Source organism: Dromiciops gliroides, chromosome 3 (genome assembly GCF_019393635.1).
Source record: "Dromiciops gliroides isolate mDroGli1 chromosome 3, mDroGli1.pri, whole genome shotgun sequence".
Classification (NCBI taxonomy): Eukaryota; Metazoa; Chordata; class Mammalia; order Microbiotheria; family Microbiotheriidae; genus Dromiciops; species Dromiciops gliroides.
Genome location: NC_057863.1, coordinates 337,940,386 through 337,957,996, shown reverse-complemented (window position 1 = coordinate 337,957,996; position 17,611 = coordinate 337,940,386). Strand labels below are relative to the sequence as shown.

Below are 17,611 nucleotides of genomic sequence, written 5' to 3'. Positions count from 1 at the left end.
GCAGGACATCTGATAGCTCCCTTTGATATCATCCCCCAGTATTTTGGGTTCTATTACATGGCTTCTCCCTGTAATAGGTTGATAGCTTTTGTACCGAAGACTCATTCTTTGTAGAACCTCAGACAAAAGGAAAAAGCTCCAATAATAAAATTGGAAGGTTTTGGAAATGCTAAGAACAGGTATCCATAGTATGAATAGCTGTCATCTGGCAATATCACACCTATTCAAGATAGTTAAGCATTTTTGAACACAATCTCCCTGGGAATTATATAGCATTCTTTTACAACCTAACAAAGTTTTTTTTTTCTTTTTCAATACTCTTACCATTAAGTAACTAAGGCAAGTATTAATATCCCCATTTCACAGACTAATAAACTAAATGGAAGTAAAGTGACTTGTCCATGGTCATACAGCTAGTGTGGAGCCAAGACTGCCAAGACTGCCTTAGAGCGATTGTCACCAAGGCAGTGCTAGGTTGATATATCACCTTACAGTCCAAATAGCACTATTTCCCCTAAGTATGATTGACTACCTTTGGTATGTAATAGCTAATTTCACTCCTCTATATTTTGGGAAATCTTGAAGACTTACCTAAATCCTAGGGTTCAGGACCACCAAGTTTGATGGGCTGACATAATCATAAATGTTTTGTATATTCAATAAATTAACTAATTAGCAAAGAATTAAGTGAATACATATGCTTCTCCACTGAATTATGCTTTTTTCCATCTAAAATAGAATTTTTCATGAAAACAGATGCTAACTAGCCAATATTTTTAAAATTTAGAGTTTAGAGAAAGATTTAAAGGAATAAAATATCTCCAGTACAATTCAGTACCTTTAGTATTTTACAATCACTACTTTATCTGACCTTTGTCTTCCTTCAGACCTAAACAGAGCATGAATTTTTAGTTCATCCTGAGCCTTTTCTTAAATGTCATAAACCCATCTGGGGTTATAGATACATCTCTAGGCTTGATACTTTAGTGTTGTTGTTGTTTGTCCTTCATTTTCAAAGAAGACCATGAGAAATCTCATGACTTTCAGTGAATTGGATTTAAATGAGGGACGTGCTATGCAAGGTCACCAAGGCCACCAACCTTCCAGAGCCACTTGGCAAGATACAGATCAGTATGACTGGAGATGACCCCAGATGTTTGAGGCAATCAGGGTTAAGTGACTTGCCCAGGGTCACAAGATGGTAAATGTCTGAGACAAGATTTGAACTCAGGTCTTCCCAACTTCAGGGCCAGTGCTCTATCCACTGTGCCACCTAGCTGCCCTGATACTTTAGGGACTGAAGGCTTCAAGGCTGCTTGCCTCCACTCTTTCCTATGGGTAACTTTTCTCTAGGTTTTGATTTTTTTTTTTTACTCTAGCAGGAAAAATCTTAATCTGACAGCCTAAAATTTCTCATGGAAAGGTTACATGCCTTTTCAAGTTCCTAATGTTTTCCCCTGCTTCTTTGGATTCTCATGACAAAGCACAAAGTTTAAAATATATGTATACTATATATTACATATATTATTTTTGTATAATGTATGTATTGTGTGTACAGCATCCAACAACACTATGGCCTTTTCCTTAATAGCATTTTCCCCAACGGTTACTAACCAAGTCTAATCTTCCCCTTCCATCAGTCAGCATACATTTGGTTTATCAACCATTGGCAGTCTCCTTTGTTTTTATAGCCTGCTGCTTCTGACCCAGACTGCTCAAACCCAAACACATAGTTTAAAAGAAATTTCAGTGTAACACAACAAAGTTTTAAAATAGAGATAAAAGTGGTTTCTCTGTGGCAGTTAACAAACTTGGGGAGGAAAGCCCCACTTCCCTAGGCTTTCAATGTCCCTGAGCAAGTTAATTTGATCAGACTTATCCAAAGAGCCCAGAGCCTCACCTGGATGCCCATTCAGCAGTCAAGGGGAAAGGGGAGAAAACTGCTATAGTGAGAACATATAGCCTTTGACCTCTGTCATGGTTAGTTAACAAGTGAAATAGAGAGAGAATGAGAGAAAGGAGAGGAGGGATAGATTGGGGAGAAGTGTCAGGAAGAGGGAGGAAAGGAAAAAGGGAAAGGCAAAGAAAATGGAGTGGGAAAGGAGAGAGAGAGGAGAGAGACAGAGACAGAGAGAGAGAGCAAGAGAGACAGAGAGAAAGAGACAGAGACTTTTTTCATTTGTTACATGAGAATTAGAGTGCCTGTCCTATCAACTAAAGGTTAGTAGGCTGATGCAAGACTAAAATGAGATAACAAATGCCAGTGTACTTTGAGAAGCTACACAGATGTCCATCATTTGTTGATTGACTCATTGAGGTTGAGGGCTAAGGAATGAAACCAATCACTTAAATAAAGTTTATCCAGGCTCCCCCTGCCTTGAAGACTGCAGGTCGCTGAGAACGGAACATTCTAGAATAAGAAAAGGGAGCAGGAATGTGGGGAGTTGTCACAGGGACTACTGTGATCTTTCCATTGACCTTGAACATCTCCAAATGATCATAATTATTCTGACATAAATAAGATCATGGATCCAATAGGGACTTCAGAGACCACCTAGCTCTGCCCCTTTCATCTTATAGAGGCCAAAAGTTAGGACCAGATCCATGAATGTGGGATGAATACATGGATGAATAAGGCTGGTCTTTGCTTTTCTCATTTTTTTTCCGTAACAAAGTCATGCCAGGCATTTTGCCCAGTGGGTAGAGTCCTGACCTTCAGGTTCAAGCTCTAACCCTGATGCACACTAGCTCTGTGACTGTAGGCAAGTTGCTTAATCTCTTGGTGGCCTGGGCAAGTCTCTAAGATGATCAATTCTAGAGAAGCTGTTGAGCTATGTTGGAGGAGGGAATTTCCACAATGGGAACTCCCTATATAGATGAACTCACAAGTCTCTCCACCAAAAGTCACATAGCTAATGAATGAGCTGCCACTAGAACCTAGGTATTTCCAGGTATTTTACCACTATATTGTACTATTCTTATCTGTTTTTCAGTGGCAAGAACATAATTTTACGATCCCATTCATGTAAAGGGACGTTTCCTAGCTCAGTGAGGGAGAAGGGGACTTGTACCTCAGCATTCTTCCCCTAAGCACCCTAAATCAGAATGGTGTGGCTTTGGAAAGACATGTTGCAAAGCTTTTAGTATGGAGAACTAGCTACCATGGGGCTATTGAATGATTTTTGATATTTGACTCCCATCCTAAGCCTTACAAAAAGATGTAAGGAGGACTGGAAAAGGAGAGAAACTTGCCGATGCAATATTGTCTGGTGGGAAGAGGAGGTGGGGCTTGTAGCTTGTGCTGAACCTGGGAGAAGGGTGGAGGAGCTTTCTTGTAAAAATAGAAGAGGACTTGGTAACATAACACAATTGAACTCAGGGTTGGGTTTATCCTCTCTCCAGATTCTTTCCCAAAGCTCAATTCCCAGGAACAGGATGTTGAGAGGAGACCAATTTCCTTCTACACTCAATTGTGCAACCCGTGGGTCTCCCTGCTTGGGGTGAGTAACCGTACCTTGACCTCGGTTGGCTCTAGGGTCCAGATCAGGAAGTAAGGGTGGGTGGGTGGAGTTCCATGGGATGCAGGCCTGGATGAAAGGCAGAGGAGCCTTCTCCCACTCTCTCCTCATCATTCTTGTTATTATTAGATCCCAGGAATACAATTTTTCAGACTATCATATTATAATTTAGATGAGCCTCAGCTGGGCCATATTGCATTTTTAATGATATGTCATTTTAATTGAGATTTTACTCTAAATGAGTATTTGTTCCCAGAAGCATTCAGAATTCTTCTAAATGTATAAGTTCCCCAGATTTAATTTGTGTGGGTGGATGTGGGGTAAGTCACAGGAACCAATTTAGTCAATATTTCTTGGGGAGTGGAGGTGGGGAGGGAGCAAATTAGTTCAAGAGAAAGTATCATGCCGTGTTTAGAGAGCCTACCTTAGAGTCAGGGAGATTTGGGTTCAAGTCCTGAATCTGATACATAAGTCATAGGTGTGAGCAAGTAAGTCATGTAACCAATCAGTCCCAGGGACCTCCTTAAGGCTCAAAGTCCCAGCTGATCTGATACTTGAGGGAGTTACCATACTGAGAGTTCCTTACATTGATAAAATCATACGCCAAGAGCAAATCTCAAAAAAAACAACAACAAAAAAAGCTACATTCAAGGCCCTGTTGGGCATCTGGTATTGGTACAGTCTAGGGTATTGAGGGTCAGAATTGGAATAAGATAATCGTAGACTATAGAAGGTTTAATAAATGGGAGTTTGCTCAACAGCAGATGGAAGGAAAGCACAGCAAAGATCCAGATGCATCTCCCCTGACCTCCACATTTGTCGTGATGGCACATGGGTAGAAGACTGGATTCCCGTGATGGTGGGAAGTGCATCAAAACTGGGAATCTTGGGGCAGCTAGGTGGTGCAGTGGATAAAGCACTGGCCCTGGATTCAGGAGAACCTGAGTTCAAATCCAGCCTCAGATACTTGATACTTAATAGCTGTGTGACCTTGTGCAAGTCACTTAACCCTCATTGCCCTGCAAAAAAAAAAATTTTTTTTTTAAACGGGAAGCTCTGACTCCCGGTGCCTTGGACTGTTATGCCTTGGGCAACCGAGAAGCCACATGAATGATTCAAGCCATAGTCCTCTCTGTTTGGCATTCAAAGCCTTTCATAACCTGTCCCCTTCCTGCCTTTCCAGTCTTCTGATATCTTACTCACTCCCACTCTGTGATATGGGTCTCCTTGCTGTTCCTCTAACAAGATGCTCCATCGCCAGGCTCTGGGCACATTCATTGGCTATGCCTCCTCCCTGGAATTCTCTCCTTCCTCCTCTCCATCTCATGGTTTTCCTCAAGTCCCAGCTAAAATCTTATGTAACTTTTTTGGGGGGGTGGGGCAGTGGGGGTTAAGTGACTTGCCCAGGGTCACATAGCTAGTGTTAAGTGTCTGAGATCAGATTTGAACTCAGGTCCTCCTGAATCCAGGGCCGGTGCTTTATCCACTGCACCACCTAGCTGCCTCCCAAGTTTATATGTATTCAAAAGCAAAGCATTTTTATATGTTCACTCATTTGATCCTCACAAGAACCCTACGAAGTAGGTGGGATTATTATCCTCCTTTTTTAGTTGAGGAAACTGAAGTTGAGGATCACCAAGCTGGGGGGTGTCTGAAACAGGATTCAAACTCAGATTGACAAAACAACTTAGGGTTCAAATGCCTCTTCTTTCACATGCTGTTTATATGACCCGGGCACTGGCATTTAACTTCCTCAGGGCCCCAGGACACTCTAAGACTTTAAGTTATACAACAGTTACACATCTGCATTGGAAAAGGTTGATTATTCACTAGGACCTTCTCACACTAATTGAAATCATAAGCTCAGAACAAAAAAATGTCTTATTGGTTATGACACATTTCAAGTTGGCACATGTGCTTTGGTGCTCATGCATTTTTGTGTGTCCCATAATTAGGCAGCTAGGTGGTATAGTGGATTAAGCATGGGGCCTGGAATCAGGAAGACCTGAGTTCAAATTCAACTTTAGAAACTTACTAGCTGTGTGACCCTGGACAAGTCACTTAACCTTGTTTGCCTCAGTTTCCCCATCTATAAACTGGGGATGATAGTAATAGCACCTACTTCCCAGGATTGCTATGAAGAACAAATGAGATAATACATGTAAAGCACTTCGTAAACATTAGACCGTCATCATCATCATTTCTGGCACCTCATCAGGACAGTGTTCCTACATATGGCCCTTGGGAACACTAAGATAAGGGACCTATCATTTCTGACTGAGAGGGCTGATAAGGCTTCATGGAGAAGGAAGCACGTAAAATGATGGAGTAAGGACCTCCGTTCGAATCCCATCTCTGATACTACTTATGTGACCCAGGGCAAGTGACTTAACTTCATTAAAACTCAGTTTCCTCATTTGTTAAAAAAAAAAAAAGGGCGGTTCATGAATTGGGCTATTAGAGATGGATAGGATTTCTATAGGGAGCAAGTAGAAAGTTGTTTTGCTAAGTAGTTCAGGGTCTTGCATGTAATAGACACTTAATACATTTTTTATATATTGTTAGCTGAATTGAGTTGAAATTATTGGCCCAAATGAGGAGTTTGCATTAAGAGGATATTTGTTACACAAGCTTTCACCTGTGCACCATCACTATCCAAAGAACTTGGAGAACGGGTCATTACTTAAGACAACTAGGCTGAGACTTCCTTGTCAGGTAGGAAACCAGAGGAATATCTGTTCATATTACCATTCTTGCTTGCCAACAGGCCATCAGCTCCCTCGCTGTCATGTTTGTGATTCAATGGATCTACGCCTTGGTTGACATAGGGGTCGCTGTTATCCTCTATTTCTACATTGGCCAAGTCAGCCCTGGCCTTAACCCTGGTAAGTGTAGATACCCTTCTGCCACTTTTCTTCCACTGGAGCATCTTACTATAGACCAGGAGTTCTTAACCTGGAACTCATGAACTTGGTTGAATGAAAACATTTTGATAGCTATTTCAGTATATTTGCTTTCCTTTGTAATCCTGTTTCATTTTATGCATTTAATATTATTCTGCTAAGGGGTCCACAGGTTTCCCCAGACTGCCAAAGGGGACTTTGACACAAAAAAGGTTAAGAACTTCTGCTCTAAGGGCAGCTAGGTGGCGCAGTGGATAGAGCACCGGCTCTGGAGTCAGGAGTTCCTGGGTTCAAATCCGGCCTCAGACACTTAACACTTACTAGCTGTGTGACCCTGGGCAAGTCACTTAACCCTAATTGCCTCACCAAACAAACAAAAAAAAGAACTTCTACTCTAATTTAGAAGTCTTTCATTAATAAGGATTTGTGAATAAGCAACAGACCCCACAATCATTAGTTCATTTAGTTGGAGCATAGATACAAAAAAGGTCATCAAAAGGGTGTGGGCAATAGTGGGTTGGAAGCCATAGCAAATCAATGAGGGTCAGCACTGGATGGAGGTACAATAGGAAGCTGAGTAGACAGAAATTTCTAGAAGACAGATAAAGGGTCACAAATCATAAAATCTACAAGAAAATATGAACCATATAAGAAAAAAGCAGGGAGGCTGATTAAGAAGTAGCCTTGGTCATAGGAAGTAAGAACCCCAGGGAGGAATCTGGGCAAGGTATGGGTAACCACAAGAAAGGAGCCTAATTCAGAACAGTGCTTTGTCTCCCTGTATTCAGGAGCTTTCACAGGCTTCCTGTGTGGCAGGAACCAGCTCTACTCTTGGCTGCCCTGGGGTTTGCCAAGTAGAAATAAGTGTTAGTTCTGCTATAGGAGTGATGAGTGAAGAGATGGTAAGGGGCTGCGGAGAGCAGATTGATTCTTGCAAGAGATTTCACCTGAGTCTTTGAATGATTAAGTCACTTGATTTCATGCCAAAAAATAGCATTCTTCACATTCAAGTGGCCCCTTTAACACCCATCACATATATGCTAGATGTGTGTTGTCAGTCATATATCTCCCTGTCTTCAGGTGGCTGAGTCAGCAGGGCCCACCTGGGGCCAGGCCGGAGGTCATTTGCCATTTGTGGCTGGGCATGTTTGCCTCTAGAAACAAAAAAGATTTCAGCTTCCAGGACCAGCTTGAATTTGGACAAAACGCTACCTTTCTGGACTCCTGCATTTTCTGATTTCTTTATCTTTAGCATATTCCTTTTGCTTTCAAACCCTCTGACTGCCCACTGACTTGATTGATTTGCCACAGACTACTTGCAGGAATTAGTAGATGTTAACTTATTGTGTATTCTGGGAGCACCCAAAGGGGCATAAAGACAGGCTTCTGAGCAACCCCACCCTCTTGGAGAGCCCTTGAGTATAGCATATCAGCTCTGACTATATCTACCTGCATGCAGCTCCCCACCTGGAGACGTTCTCAAAAACTGGCGCTAAAGGTCGAGGTAGGCCTCTTCCTCATCACACAGAAGGGTAAATCTTGTTACCAACTAGCTGGGCCTGCCCTGACTTGAGTTTCACTAGAATTTGCTATGATGAGCTCACCTTGACCCCAAACTACACCTTAAAGTTCTCACCCACCACTGCTGATGCTATATGGTGGGGGCAGCTAGGTGGTGCAATGTATAAAGCACCAGCCCTGGATTCAAGAGGACCTGCATTCAAATCGGCTTCAGATCCTTGATACTTACTAGCTGTGTGACCCTGGGCAAGTCACTTAACCCTCATTGCCCCGCCCCCCCTCCCCAAAAAAGACTATATGATTTAGGACTTTTTTCTGGTACCTAGGGAGTCTGGCAAATTACGAACCTGAGGAGAGGCTGTGGGAGCCAGTATATGACCAGTACATTCCAGAATTGATAGTGGGCTACTCTCAGCACTGTTTCACTAACCTACAGCCTTGAGGTCTATTGGAACACAGGGCAAGGCTCATTCTATGAGGGTTTTTTTTTGTTTGTTTGTTTTGTTTTGTTTTTAGTGAGGCAATTGGGGTTAAGTGACTTGCCCAGGGTCACACAGCTAGTAAGTGTTAAGTGTCTGAGGCTGGATTTGAACTCAGGTCCTCCTGACTCCAGGGCCAGTGCTCTATCCACTGCACCACCTAGCTGCCCCTCTATGAGTTATTTTTGCAGTAATAACACTGCCTTGGGATAGCAGTGGAATGAAGCACTGGCCCTGAAGTTGGGAGGACCTGAGTTCAAATTTTACCTCAAACACTGACTAGCTGTGTGACACTGGGCAAGTCACTTAACCCCTATTGCCGCAAACATCCAGGGTCATCTCCAGTCATACTGATCTGTATCTTGCCACTGGACCCAGGTGGCTCTGGAGGAAAAAGTGAGGTTGGTGACCTTGCACAGCCCTCCCTCACTCAAATCCAATTCACTACGAGTCATGACATCACCCCAATATCATGGTCCTCTTCGAGAATGAAGGACAAACAACAATAGCACTGGCTTTAGATTGAATGATCCTGTCTCATCAAGAACCCCTTGAGACTGCAGCAAGGGTGTATGTGTCTGACTATGGGCTCAATATTATCTTACTCCAAAGCTAACTGGTCCCTTAAAAGAAGTTGCTAGCTTGCTCTCATTAGCCCAATACCTAAGAAACATTCATCAGAAAAAGACATTAAGAAGTCCCTTTTCAACAAAACAATGATTCCAAAATTCAAAATGAAGTTAATGGGGCAAAGCACTAGATCTTTTGGAGCATAATTATGGTGATACATTATAATTATATTTAATCAAGTAGTAATGACATTAGTTAAATAATAAAATAAAACGTCATTGACTCAGAGGGTTTGTGGGGAGAAACTAATGAGAAATGGTAAGTCGTCTGATTATAGAGTACTTTTTAATTGACATAAACTTTTAATTATGAACAATAATTCAGTGTCACCAAAGGCATTTTACCTTAGAAGAAGTCCTTAGAGAATCTTCCTTAACATATAGAGTAGCTTTTAATTAGGATAACAATTATTAGTATGTCAGTGGTGCTTCTAATGTTCCAAGAAGCAGTTTTCTTCTCAAGTACATTAAACATCCTAGTTCACCTCACATCTTCCCCCAACAATCTTTATGTTTATTAGTATTAACTTAGAGAACCCTATTTTTTCCTGCAATCAGAACGAAAGGGAAAACCTCGAAAAAAAGTAGAAACAGTATGGAGAACCCTATTTTTTAAAAGGTAGTTCAAAGGTAAACTTTAGTCCAGGCCCCTTTAAAATGATCATGAATCAGTGACATCAAAGGTAATAAAAGCTTACTGTATGACTTTTTTCAACAGATCTACTCTTTGTTTTTGTTTTTTGTTTGTTTGTTTTTGAGTGAGGCAATTGGGGTTAAGTGACTTGCCCAGGGTCACACAGCTAGTAAGTGTTAAGTGTCTGAGGCCGGATTTGAACTCAGGTACTCCTGACTCCAGGGCCGGTGCTCTATCCACTGCACCACCTAGCTGCCCCAGATCTACTCTTAAGACCTTAACACACAAATGAGGGTCTTTATAGTTACATATGGTATTGTTAAATTCTGAAATGGATTAATTTCTACTTTAAGCAAAACAACTTGATAGGCACCAAAAATGATACCAGTAAAAGATAAACTGTAATCATATTTTAGAGGGTCAACAGTAATCCAATAGTTAAAATGAGTTGAACTTGGCCGGCTAGATTTGGGAATGCTAGTTAGCAACTACTACCTTCCTGAACAGATATTAGATGTTAGTTGATGAATATAGATAATGTCTAGACCATCCAAATAATTAATGTTTATGTCAGCCACGCTTTAGATTTCAGTTTTAACATGGGAATGAATAAATGAATGAATGAATGAATGCATTTATAATCCAGGCACTGTACAAAGCCCTGAGAATACAAATACATAAGTGAGATGTATTTGCCTGTGATTGCCAGGGAACACAATTGTAGTCTGGTGAAACATAGGGATGATGATTTGATCCATAAGGAAGTAGGTTGATACCTCCTTTCTAGAAGCAATGGCCATATTAATTTTATTGCTGTGCCCATAGTAGGACGTGGAAAAGGTAAGCATTGTGTATACAAAGAGAGATTGTGTAATGTGTATACAAATCCCACCATTATAACCCCAAAAGATTGTTTTGTAAAGGATTTATGAAAATTGTCCTTTGTACTTTTCCAGCCTTCTTACTTCTCTCCCTACCACACATTTTTCATTTTTATGAACCTTTAAAGACTTAACATACACACACACACATTTTTATTTTTAAAAGTAGGTCTGTGATAAACTATCCTTGATTTTGGGAGTTATCACCCTTAGAGGAAAATTTTCAGAAAGTTCTTACGCTTATTAAATCCTGTAATCTGCTTGTGACACATAGTAGGTATTTACTAAATGCCAGTTGACTGTCGGCTTGTAATAGAGATTAAAATGTTCTAGGGCTGGTGCTCTGTCCGCTGCGCCACCTAGCTGCCCCTGGAAACACATTTAAAAAAAATTTTTTTTTTCTTTGACAATTCCTCAGTCTGAAGTTTTGGGAGTTTTTTGACTGTTTTCTCTCACAATCTAGCTAGTGTGGGAATGTTTTCCATGACTACTCATGTATAGCTTATTTTGAAATGCTTGAGTTCTAGTGGGTGGGGGGTGGGAATGGAGGAGGAAGAGAAGTTGGAACAATTTTTTTTTTAATTGATGTTAAAATTTGTTTTTACATATATTTTGGAAAATAAAATTCTATTTAAAAAAATGAATTCAGGTTGTTTTGATGACTTGGGTGGTTAATGACCAGGAAGAACTTTTGTCAAAACTAGGCTTGCATCTGTCTATCTGTCTGACTCCACAGGAGCTGCTGCCAATTTTAGCCTTTTCAAATGGATGAAGTCCCTTTTGATACCATCGTTCAGGTTGGTGTTAAATTTTCGTATTTCTGCCATGGGTAGATGACATTCCTGGGACCTGGGGTGCAGTAAAACTCCCCCCACCAAGCCTGACTTGGCTGTGAATCAGGATAAGTGAGTTTGACCTTTGAGAGCCTATTGAGGTATTCAGGATTTTTTCTCACTCTTATTTCCTCTACCCAATATACTGGAGTCTACCTGGAGGTTCCCAGTCTAGTCTCTCTCCTCAGTAGCAGCCATCCTGAGACTCATAGAATGTCAGAGTTGGAAAAAACCATGGAGAACAATTAGTCTAACCCCATCCTTCTTCTCCTCTTCCTCCTCCCCTTCCTCCTCTTCCTCCTCCTGCTCTTCCTCCTCCTCTTCTCCCCACCCTCCTCTTCTTCCTCCCTCTTTTCCTCCACCTCTTCTCCATTCTTTTGAGACTAGATCTCTCAATCTTGCCCAGGCTGGAGATACAGTGATGACTTACAGGCCTGGTCCCAATACTGATTGGAATGGAAGCTTTTAACCTACTCTGTTTTTCTGACCTGGACCAATTCACTCCTTCTTGGGCAGCCTCCCCTTCCCCCAGCTTCCTGCCCTGCTCCTGCTTACTCATCATGTCGGTGCTAGATTTAATGTGGACACCAGCTTGTCTGTAGCCCTACTATAGCTCAGAACTCCCAAAATCAATTGATCCACCAGCCCTCAGCTGCTGTAACCTCCAGGAGTAGGGATTACAAGTGTAACGATTGGAATGACGCCACCTGCTGGAGATTTATTGTAGAAAAGCTCCGCCATGAGGTGAAGATCTCTGAGGGCAGACCATGTTTTTTCTTTGGCGTCAGGAAGTGAAGATTTCTTGTGGGAGGAGGAAGGGGGAGCCTGGCGCTCTGACTCACTCTCTTTCCTGTGGACTCTGGCAGAGAGCGGAGCTAGGAATGCTCTCTCCCTTTAATAGATAGAGGAATCTAGGCCTTTCTCTCTCTCTTTACCAAATTCTTATTCTCCTTAATAAATGCTTAAAAGCCTAACTTTTGCTAAAGCTTATAATTTATTGGCGACCACTCATTAAATATTTTAGACAGTATAGCTAAAATTTTAGCCCCTTAACACAAGTGTGCTCCACTACACCTACCTCCTTTCATTTTATAGAAAAGGAAAACAAGTCTTAGTGAGGTGAGGATGCCAGCCCACAGTCACATGGTTCTTATCAATCTTCAAGAAAAAAGCTCTGTATGCATACATATGTGGCATATGGTAGGAGTTTAACATTTATTGAACTTAGTCCAGTTGCATGTGTGTCTATGCTGACTAATTTATCAAGAGAGTGACTCAAATAAAGACCACCCTCTGAATATTTACAGTCTAGAATATACTAGCTGATCAACCAGTCAATAAGTATTTACTAAGCACTTACTCTCTGCCAGGCCCAGTACTAAGTTCTGGAAATATAAAGCTAAATTAAAGAAAAAACAAAAATACATCCCACCCTCAAGTAGTTTACAGTTTGGCGCAAGGGTTCTTAGCCTAGGACTTGTGAACTTAAAAAAATTTGATACCAATAATTAAATATAATTGGTTTTCTTTGTAATTGTTCAGTTGTTTTTCAGTCATATCTGATCCTTTGTGATGCCATCTGGGATTTTCTTGGCAAAGATATTGCAGTGATTTGCCATTACCTTCTCCAGGTCATTTTACATGTGAGAAAACTGAGGCAAACAGAGTTAAGTGACTTGCCCAGGGTCACACAGCTAGGAAGTGTCTGAGGCCAGATTTGAATTCAAGAAGATGAGGCTTCCTGACTCTAGGCCCAGCACCATATCCACTGTGCCACCTAGCTGCCCTTTTCTTTGTTAATACTGTGTATTTTATTAATTTAAAAACATTATTTCAAGTAAGGGTCCAGATACTTTACTCTCTTGTCAGTGGGGTCTGTGACAAGGATGAGGTTAAGATCCATAGGTCTAATGGGACAGGAAACATAATTATCACAAAGTGCGTATGTATGTATGTATATATGTATATGTGTGTATGTATGTGTATATATGTATATGTGTATATGTATGTGTATGTATATACATACGTATATTATATATACATATAGATTTTCTATATATGGAAAGAGGGAGAGAGATGTATAAAGAAATATATATAGAGAACGGTGCTTGTGTCCTTAGGTATACAGTAATTGTAAAATTACTACTTGGAGGCAGCCAGTTGGCTCAGTGGATAGAAAATCTTCGGAGAGCTAGGCCTGGAGTCAGGAAGACCTGAGGTCAAATCTGACCTCAGACACTTATTTACTGTGTAATCCTGGGCAAGTCACTTGCCTCAGTTTCCTCACTTTTAAAATGAACTAGAGGGGGCAGCTAGGTGGCGCAGTGGATAGAGCACCAGCCCTGGATTCAGGAGTACCTGAGTTCAAATCCGACCTCAGACACTTAACACTTACTAGCTGTGTGACCCTGGGCAAGTCACTTAACCCCAATTGCCTCACTAAAAAAAAAAAAAAAAGAAAAAGAAAAAGAAAAAGAAAATGAACTAGAGAAGAAAATATCAAACTACTCCAGTATCTTTGCCAAGAAAACCCCATGGTAATAGGGTCCATGGAATCACAAAGAGTCGGTCGTGACTGATTCACTGATTCACTGATTCACAGATGGACAAAAGTGCACTGGGGATGGTAGGCAGGCAATAAGTACAGGATTGAAATGACAATCCCTCATTAACCATGGAGGATCTATTGCCAGACTAGACTAGACAAGGAGAAGGAGCCAACATTTTTCTGATTCATTTGGGAAGATTCATGGGGAGGTGAGCTTTCAGAAGTATTCTATATCCTTTTCATCCTTCCTTACTCCCCAGAAGGCAAGGTACCACAGTCCCCTTTCTGTAAAATTGGAGCTCCAACTAATGATTCCTACTTTCTTTCCTTGTTACCAGTGGGAAGTCAAGGTTGCAGGCTTGGGCACACCTAAGCAGAACCTGACTGGGTGTTTTTGCAGGTTACATCAGATTGGGATTACCTGGCCCCATAGCTTAGAAGCTAGGATATTAAAGAGAAGGAAAAAGAGATTGTGGTCAGTGTGAAGAGAGGGATAGAACTGGGGATGGGGAAAAAAGGGGATAGATGTATAATAATAAGTTACTATTTTGCCTGTTTGAAAGTAGGAGAATTTAGGGTTTCTTCTCATCCAAAACAGTGTTAGGGTCTGTAGAACATAAAATACCAACATAAAATGAATCCTGCTGACCCTCTTCCATGTCTTAGCTAGTTTTGAGGGAGATCACATAGGATGCACTATAAGTGCATTGTGGGTAGATGATATCTCTAAGTTCCAAAACCAGAAAAGGGGGCGGGGTAGGGGAAGGGTGGAGAGAGTGTCTGACTTTATCTGATTTCTTGGGATCTTTTTAGTCACTTGTAGTTTTAAAACTCAGGTTTAACTTCTTTCATTCTAGGTTTTATATCTAATATCTCCCTTTTAATGACCTAGAACAGCATAGTTTGATATGATGAGATTTTTCTTAGAAATGATCATACCAAAAAAATTAAAATTAAAATAAAAAAAGAAATGACCACTACCTGTGATTGAAATAGGACTCAGCATTAAGACCAAGGACCCTACATTCCAGCTGTATTCTGAAATGGTGACCCTTGCCATGTCCACACCAATCCGCTAGCTTTTCAGCAACTGCCCTAGAATTGCCTTTTTTTGTGTGATTGTATACAGGGAGGATAGGGTGCAGAAAGGAAGTCTGCCTATAGCTTTGATGATCCCATAGCTGTGTTCTCTCGTTCAACCAATGCACTGGTGGCTTTACAACTTCCTCCAAGAGAAGCAACCCCGGCTGCTCCCTCCCAGAGTGATGGACCCTCCCTCCAATGGCTTCAGGAGATGGGATTATATCAAAGCCATTTGTCTCTAGGAACTTTGTAGTTCTCATCAGGATCTGGTAGTGAGGGCCACAATCCCCATTTTGGGAAACACCATTATAGGAAAGCTAACCTATCTTGTGTTCTTAAGAATTGTGTAAGGGGCAGCTAGGTGGCGCAGTGCATAGAGCACCAGCCCTGGAGTCAGGAGGACCTAAATTCAAATCTGGCCTCAGATACTTAACACTTACTAGCTGTGTGACCCTGGGCAAGTCACTTAACCCCAATTGGCTCACCAACAAAAAACAAAACAAAAAAAGAGAGAATGGTGTAGATGAGATTTCTTTCCTTTTTTAAAGTGTCATGTCTCTTTTTTAATTATAAAAGTATTTTATTATTTTCCAGTTACATGTAGAGATAGTTTTCAACATTTGTTTTTATAAGATTTCTAGTTTCAAATTTTTCTCCCTCCCTTCCCTCCCCCCTCCCCAAGATAGCAAACAATCTGATATAGGTTATGTATGTACAATAACATTAGACATATTTCTGCATTAGTCATGTTATAAGAGAAGAATCAGAGCAAAAAAGGAAAAACCTCAAAAAAGAAAAACAACAGCACCAAAAACAGAAGAAATAGTATGGTTCAATCTGCATTCATATTCCACAGTTCTTTTTTTTTCTGGATTTGGAGAGCATTTTCCATCATGAGTCCTTTGGAACTATCTTGGACCATTGTATTGCTGAGAAGAATCAAGTCTATCACAGTTGATCAACACATAATGTTGATGATACTGTGTACAGTGTTCTCCCGGTTCTGCTTAGATGAGATTTCTTAACCTATTTTTATACTAGTAAAGTGTATTATTTGTAGAAACTCAGCAGAACATCATGCTTTACTGTTGACCTTGTGTGTGTGTGTGTGTGTGTGTGTGTGTGTGTGTGTGTGTGTGTGTGTAACCTCTATATATTGGTTGGTACAACCTTTGTTGTCAGTTCATAATTTACTTGTACAGATCCAACACTTGTAAGAAAGAGGTTTATTCATCCTCAAGAGACCCTGAACCTGCAGTTTAGATAAGATTCTCAACAGGTGGTGATGGTGCTTCAGACACATGGAACTACAAGGGGTCTATATTTGTCTGAGAGTCATTTGATCTTTTCTTTTCAGGTGCCATGAATCTAGAATCACAAATTTTCTATATGGTTTTATCAGACCTATAACTATTTATTGGAACAATATGCCTCCACAACATTAAGCAGTGAAGTGGAGAATTCTTATAGAACAAACTTTTGAAGGAAGGAAGGGAACAGGCATTTATTTATTAAATGCCTTTTAGAGGCAGCTAAGTGGCTCACTGGGCCTGGATTCAAGAAGACCTGAGTTCAAATCCAGCCTCAGACACTAGCTGTGTAATCCTTGGCAAGTCACTTATCCTCTGTTTGCCTTAATCCATTGGTGAAGGAAATGGCAAACCCTCCAGTATCCTTATCAAGGAAACCCATATTTGTATGCTATGGTCAGCTATGGATCAGTCAGACATGACTGAATGACTGATTGAACAATAGCAACAACAATGTGCCAGGCACTGTGCTAAGAGCTTTACAAATATTTTCTCATTTGATCCTCACAACAACTCTGGGTGCGTGTGTGTGTGTGTGTGTAAATGTTATTATTCTTCTCATTTTACAGTTGAGGAAAATGAAACAGACATAGGTTAAGTGACTTGCCCTGGGTCAATCACACAGCTAGTAAGGGTCTTCCTGACTCCAGGCCCAGCACCACCAACTAGCCACAAAGGCCTAAGGTACAATCTAATATCTTTCTGACTAATTCTTTACTTTATCAGCTTATCCCAACCCTAATCTATAGGTAAGTCTGTAGACTGTGATTAAAATGGTACTCTATGAGACATTAGAAATTTTGAGAGTTTATAATCCGACAACTCTAGAGCATCTTGGTGTCAAAAGCCTCTTTACCTTCTCATTCATCTTGTCACCGTTTATTTCTTCATTGATTGATTCAACAAGCAGTGATTGACTAGCCACCTACTACATTTAAGATGCCAAATCATACTGCCTTCCATTGGCACAACTTGCAAAGCACATATTTCACCTTTACTTTGATTCTCATAAGGCAAGCTCATTTGATTCTCAACCTCATAAGGCAGGCAGACAAGAGTGGGGAGTCAGTCCCATGCCCATTTTACAGATGGGCAAATGTGGGCTCTCAGAGTGAAAGTGGCTTGCCTAGATGACAAGGTAGCACAACCAGTAAGAGACGTAACAGGAACTGGAACCCTGGACTTCTGACTCTCTCAGTCCAACATCCATCCTCTCCACTGGGCCATCCTGCCTCCCCCAGCATTCCACAGAGGACAGTTCCTGTGACTGGC

At 41.0% G+C, this 17,611-nt stretch overlaps 1 protein-coding gene across 1 annotated transcript in view; it reads left to right on the top strand.

Annotated features, from left to right (window-relative positions):
* SLC12A8 (solute carrier family 12 member 8) overlaps positions 1 to 17,611 on the top strand; it is a 170,376-nt gene that overhangs the window by 151,803 nt on the left and 962 nt on the right. Inside the window, exons 10-12 of the mRNA XM_043993509.1 lie at positions 3,403 to 3,500; positions 6,286 to 6,403; positions 11,302 to 11,362. Coding sequence (XP_043849444.1) covers positions 3,403 to 3,500; positions 6,286 to 6,403; positions 11,302 to 11,362 — 277 coding nt within the window. The remainder of the gene's footprint in view (positions 1 to 3,402; positions 3,501 to 6,285; positions 6,404 to 11,301; positions 11,363 to 17,611) is intronic.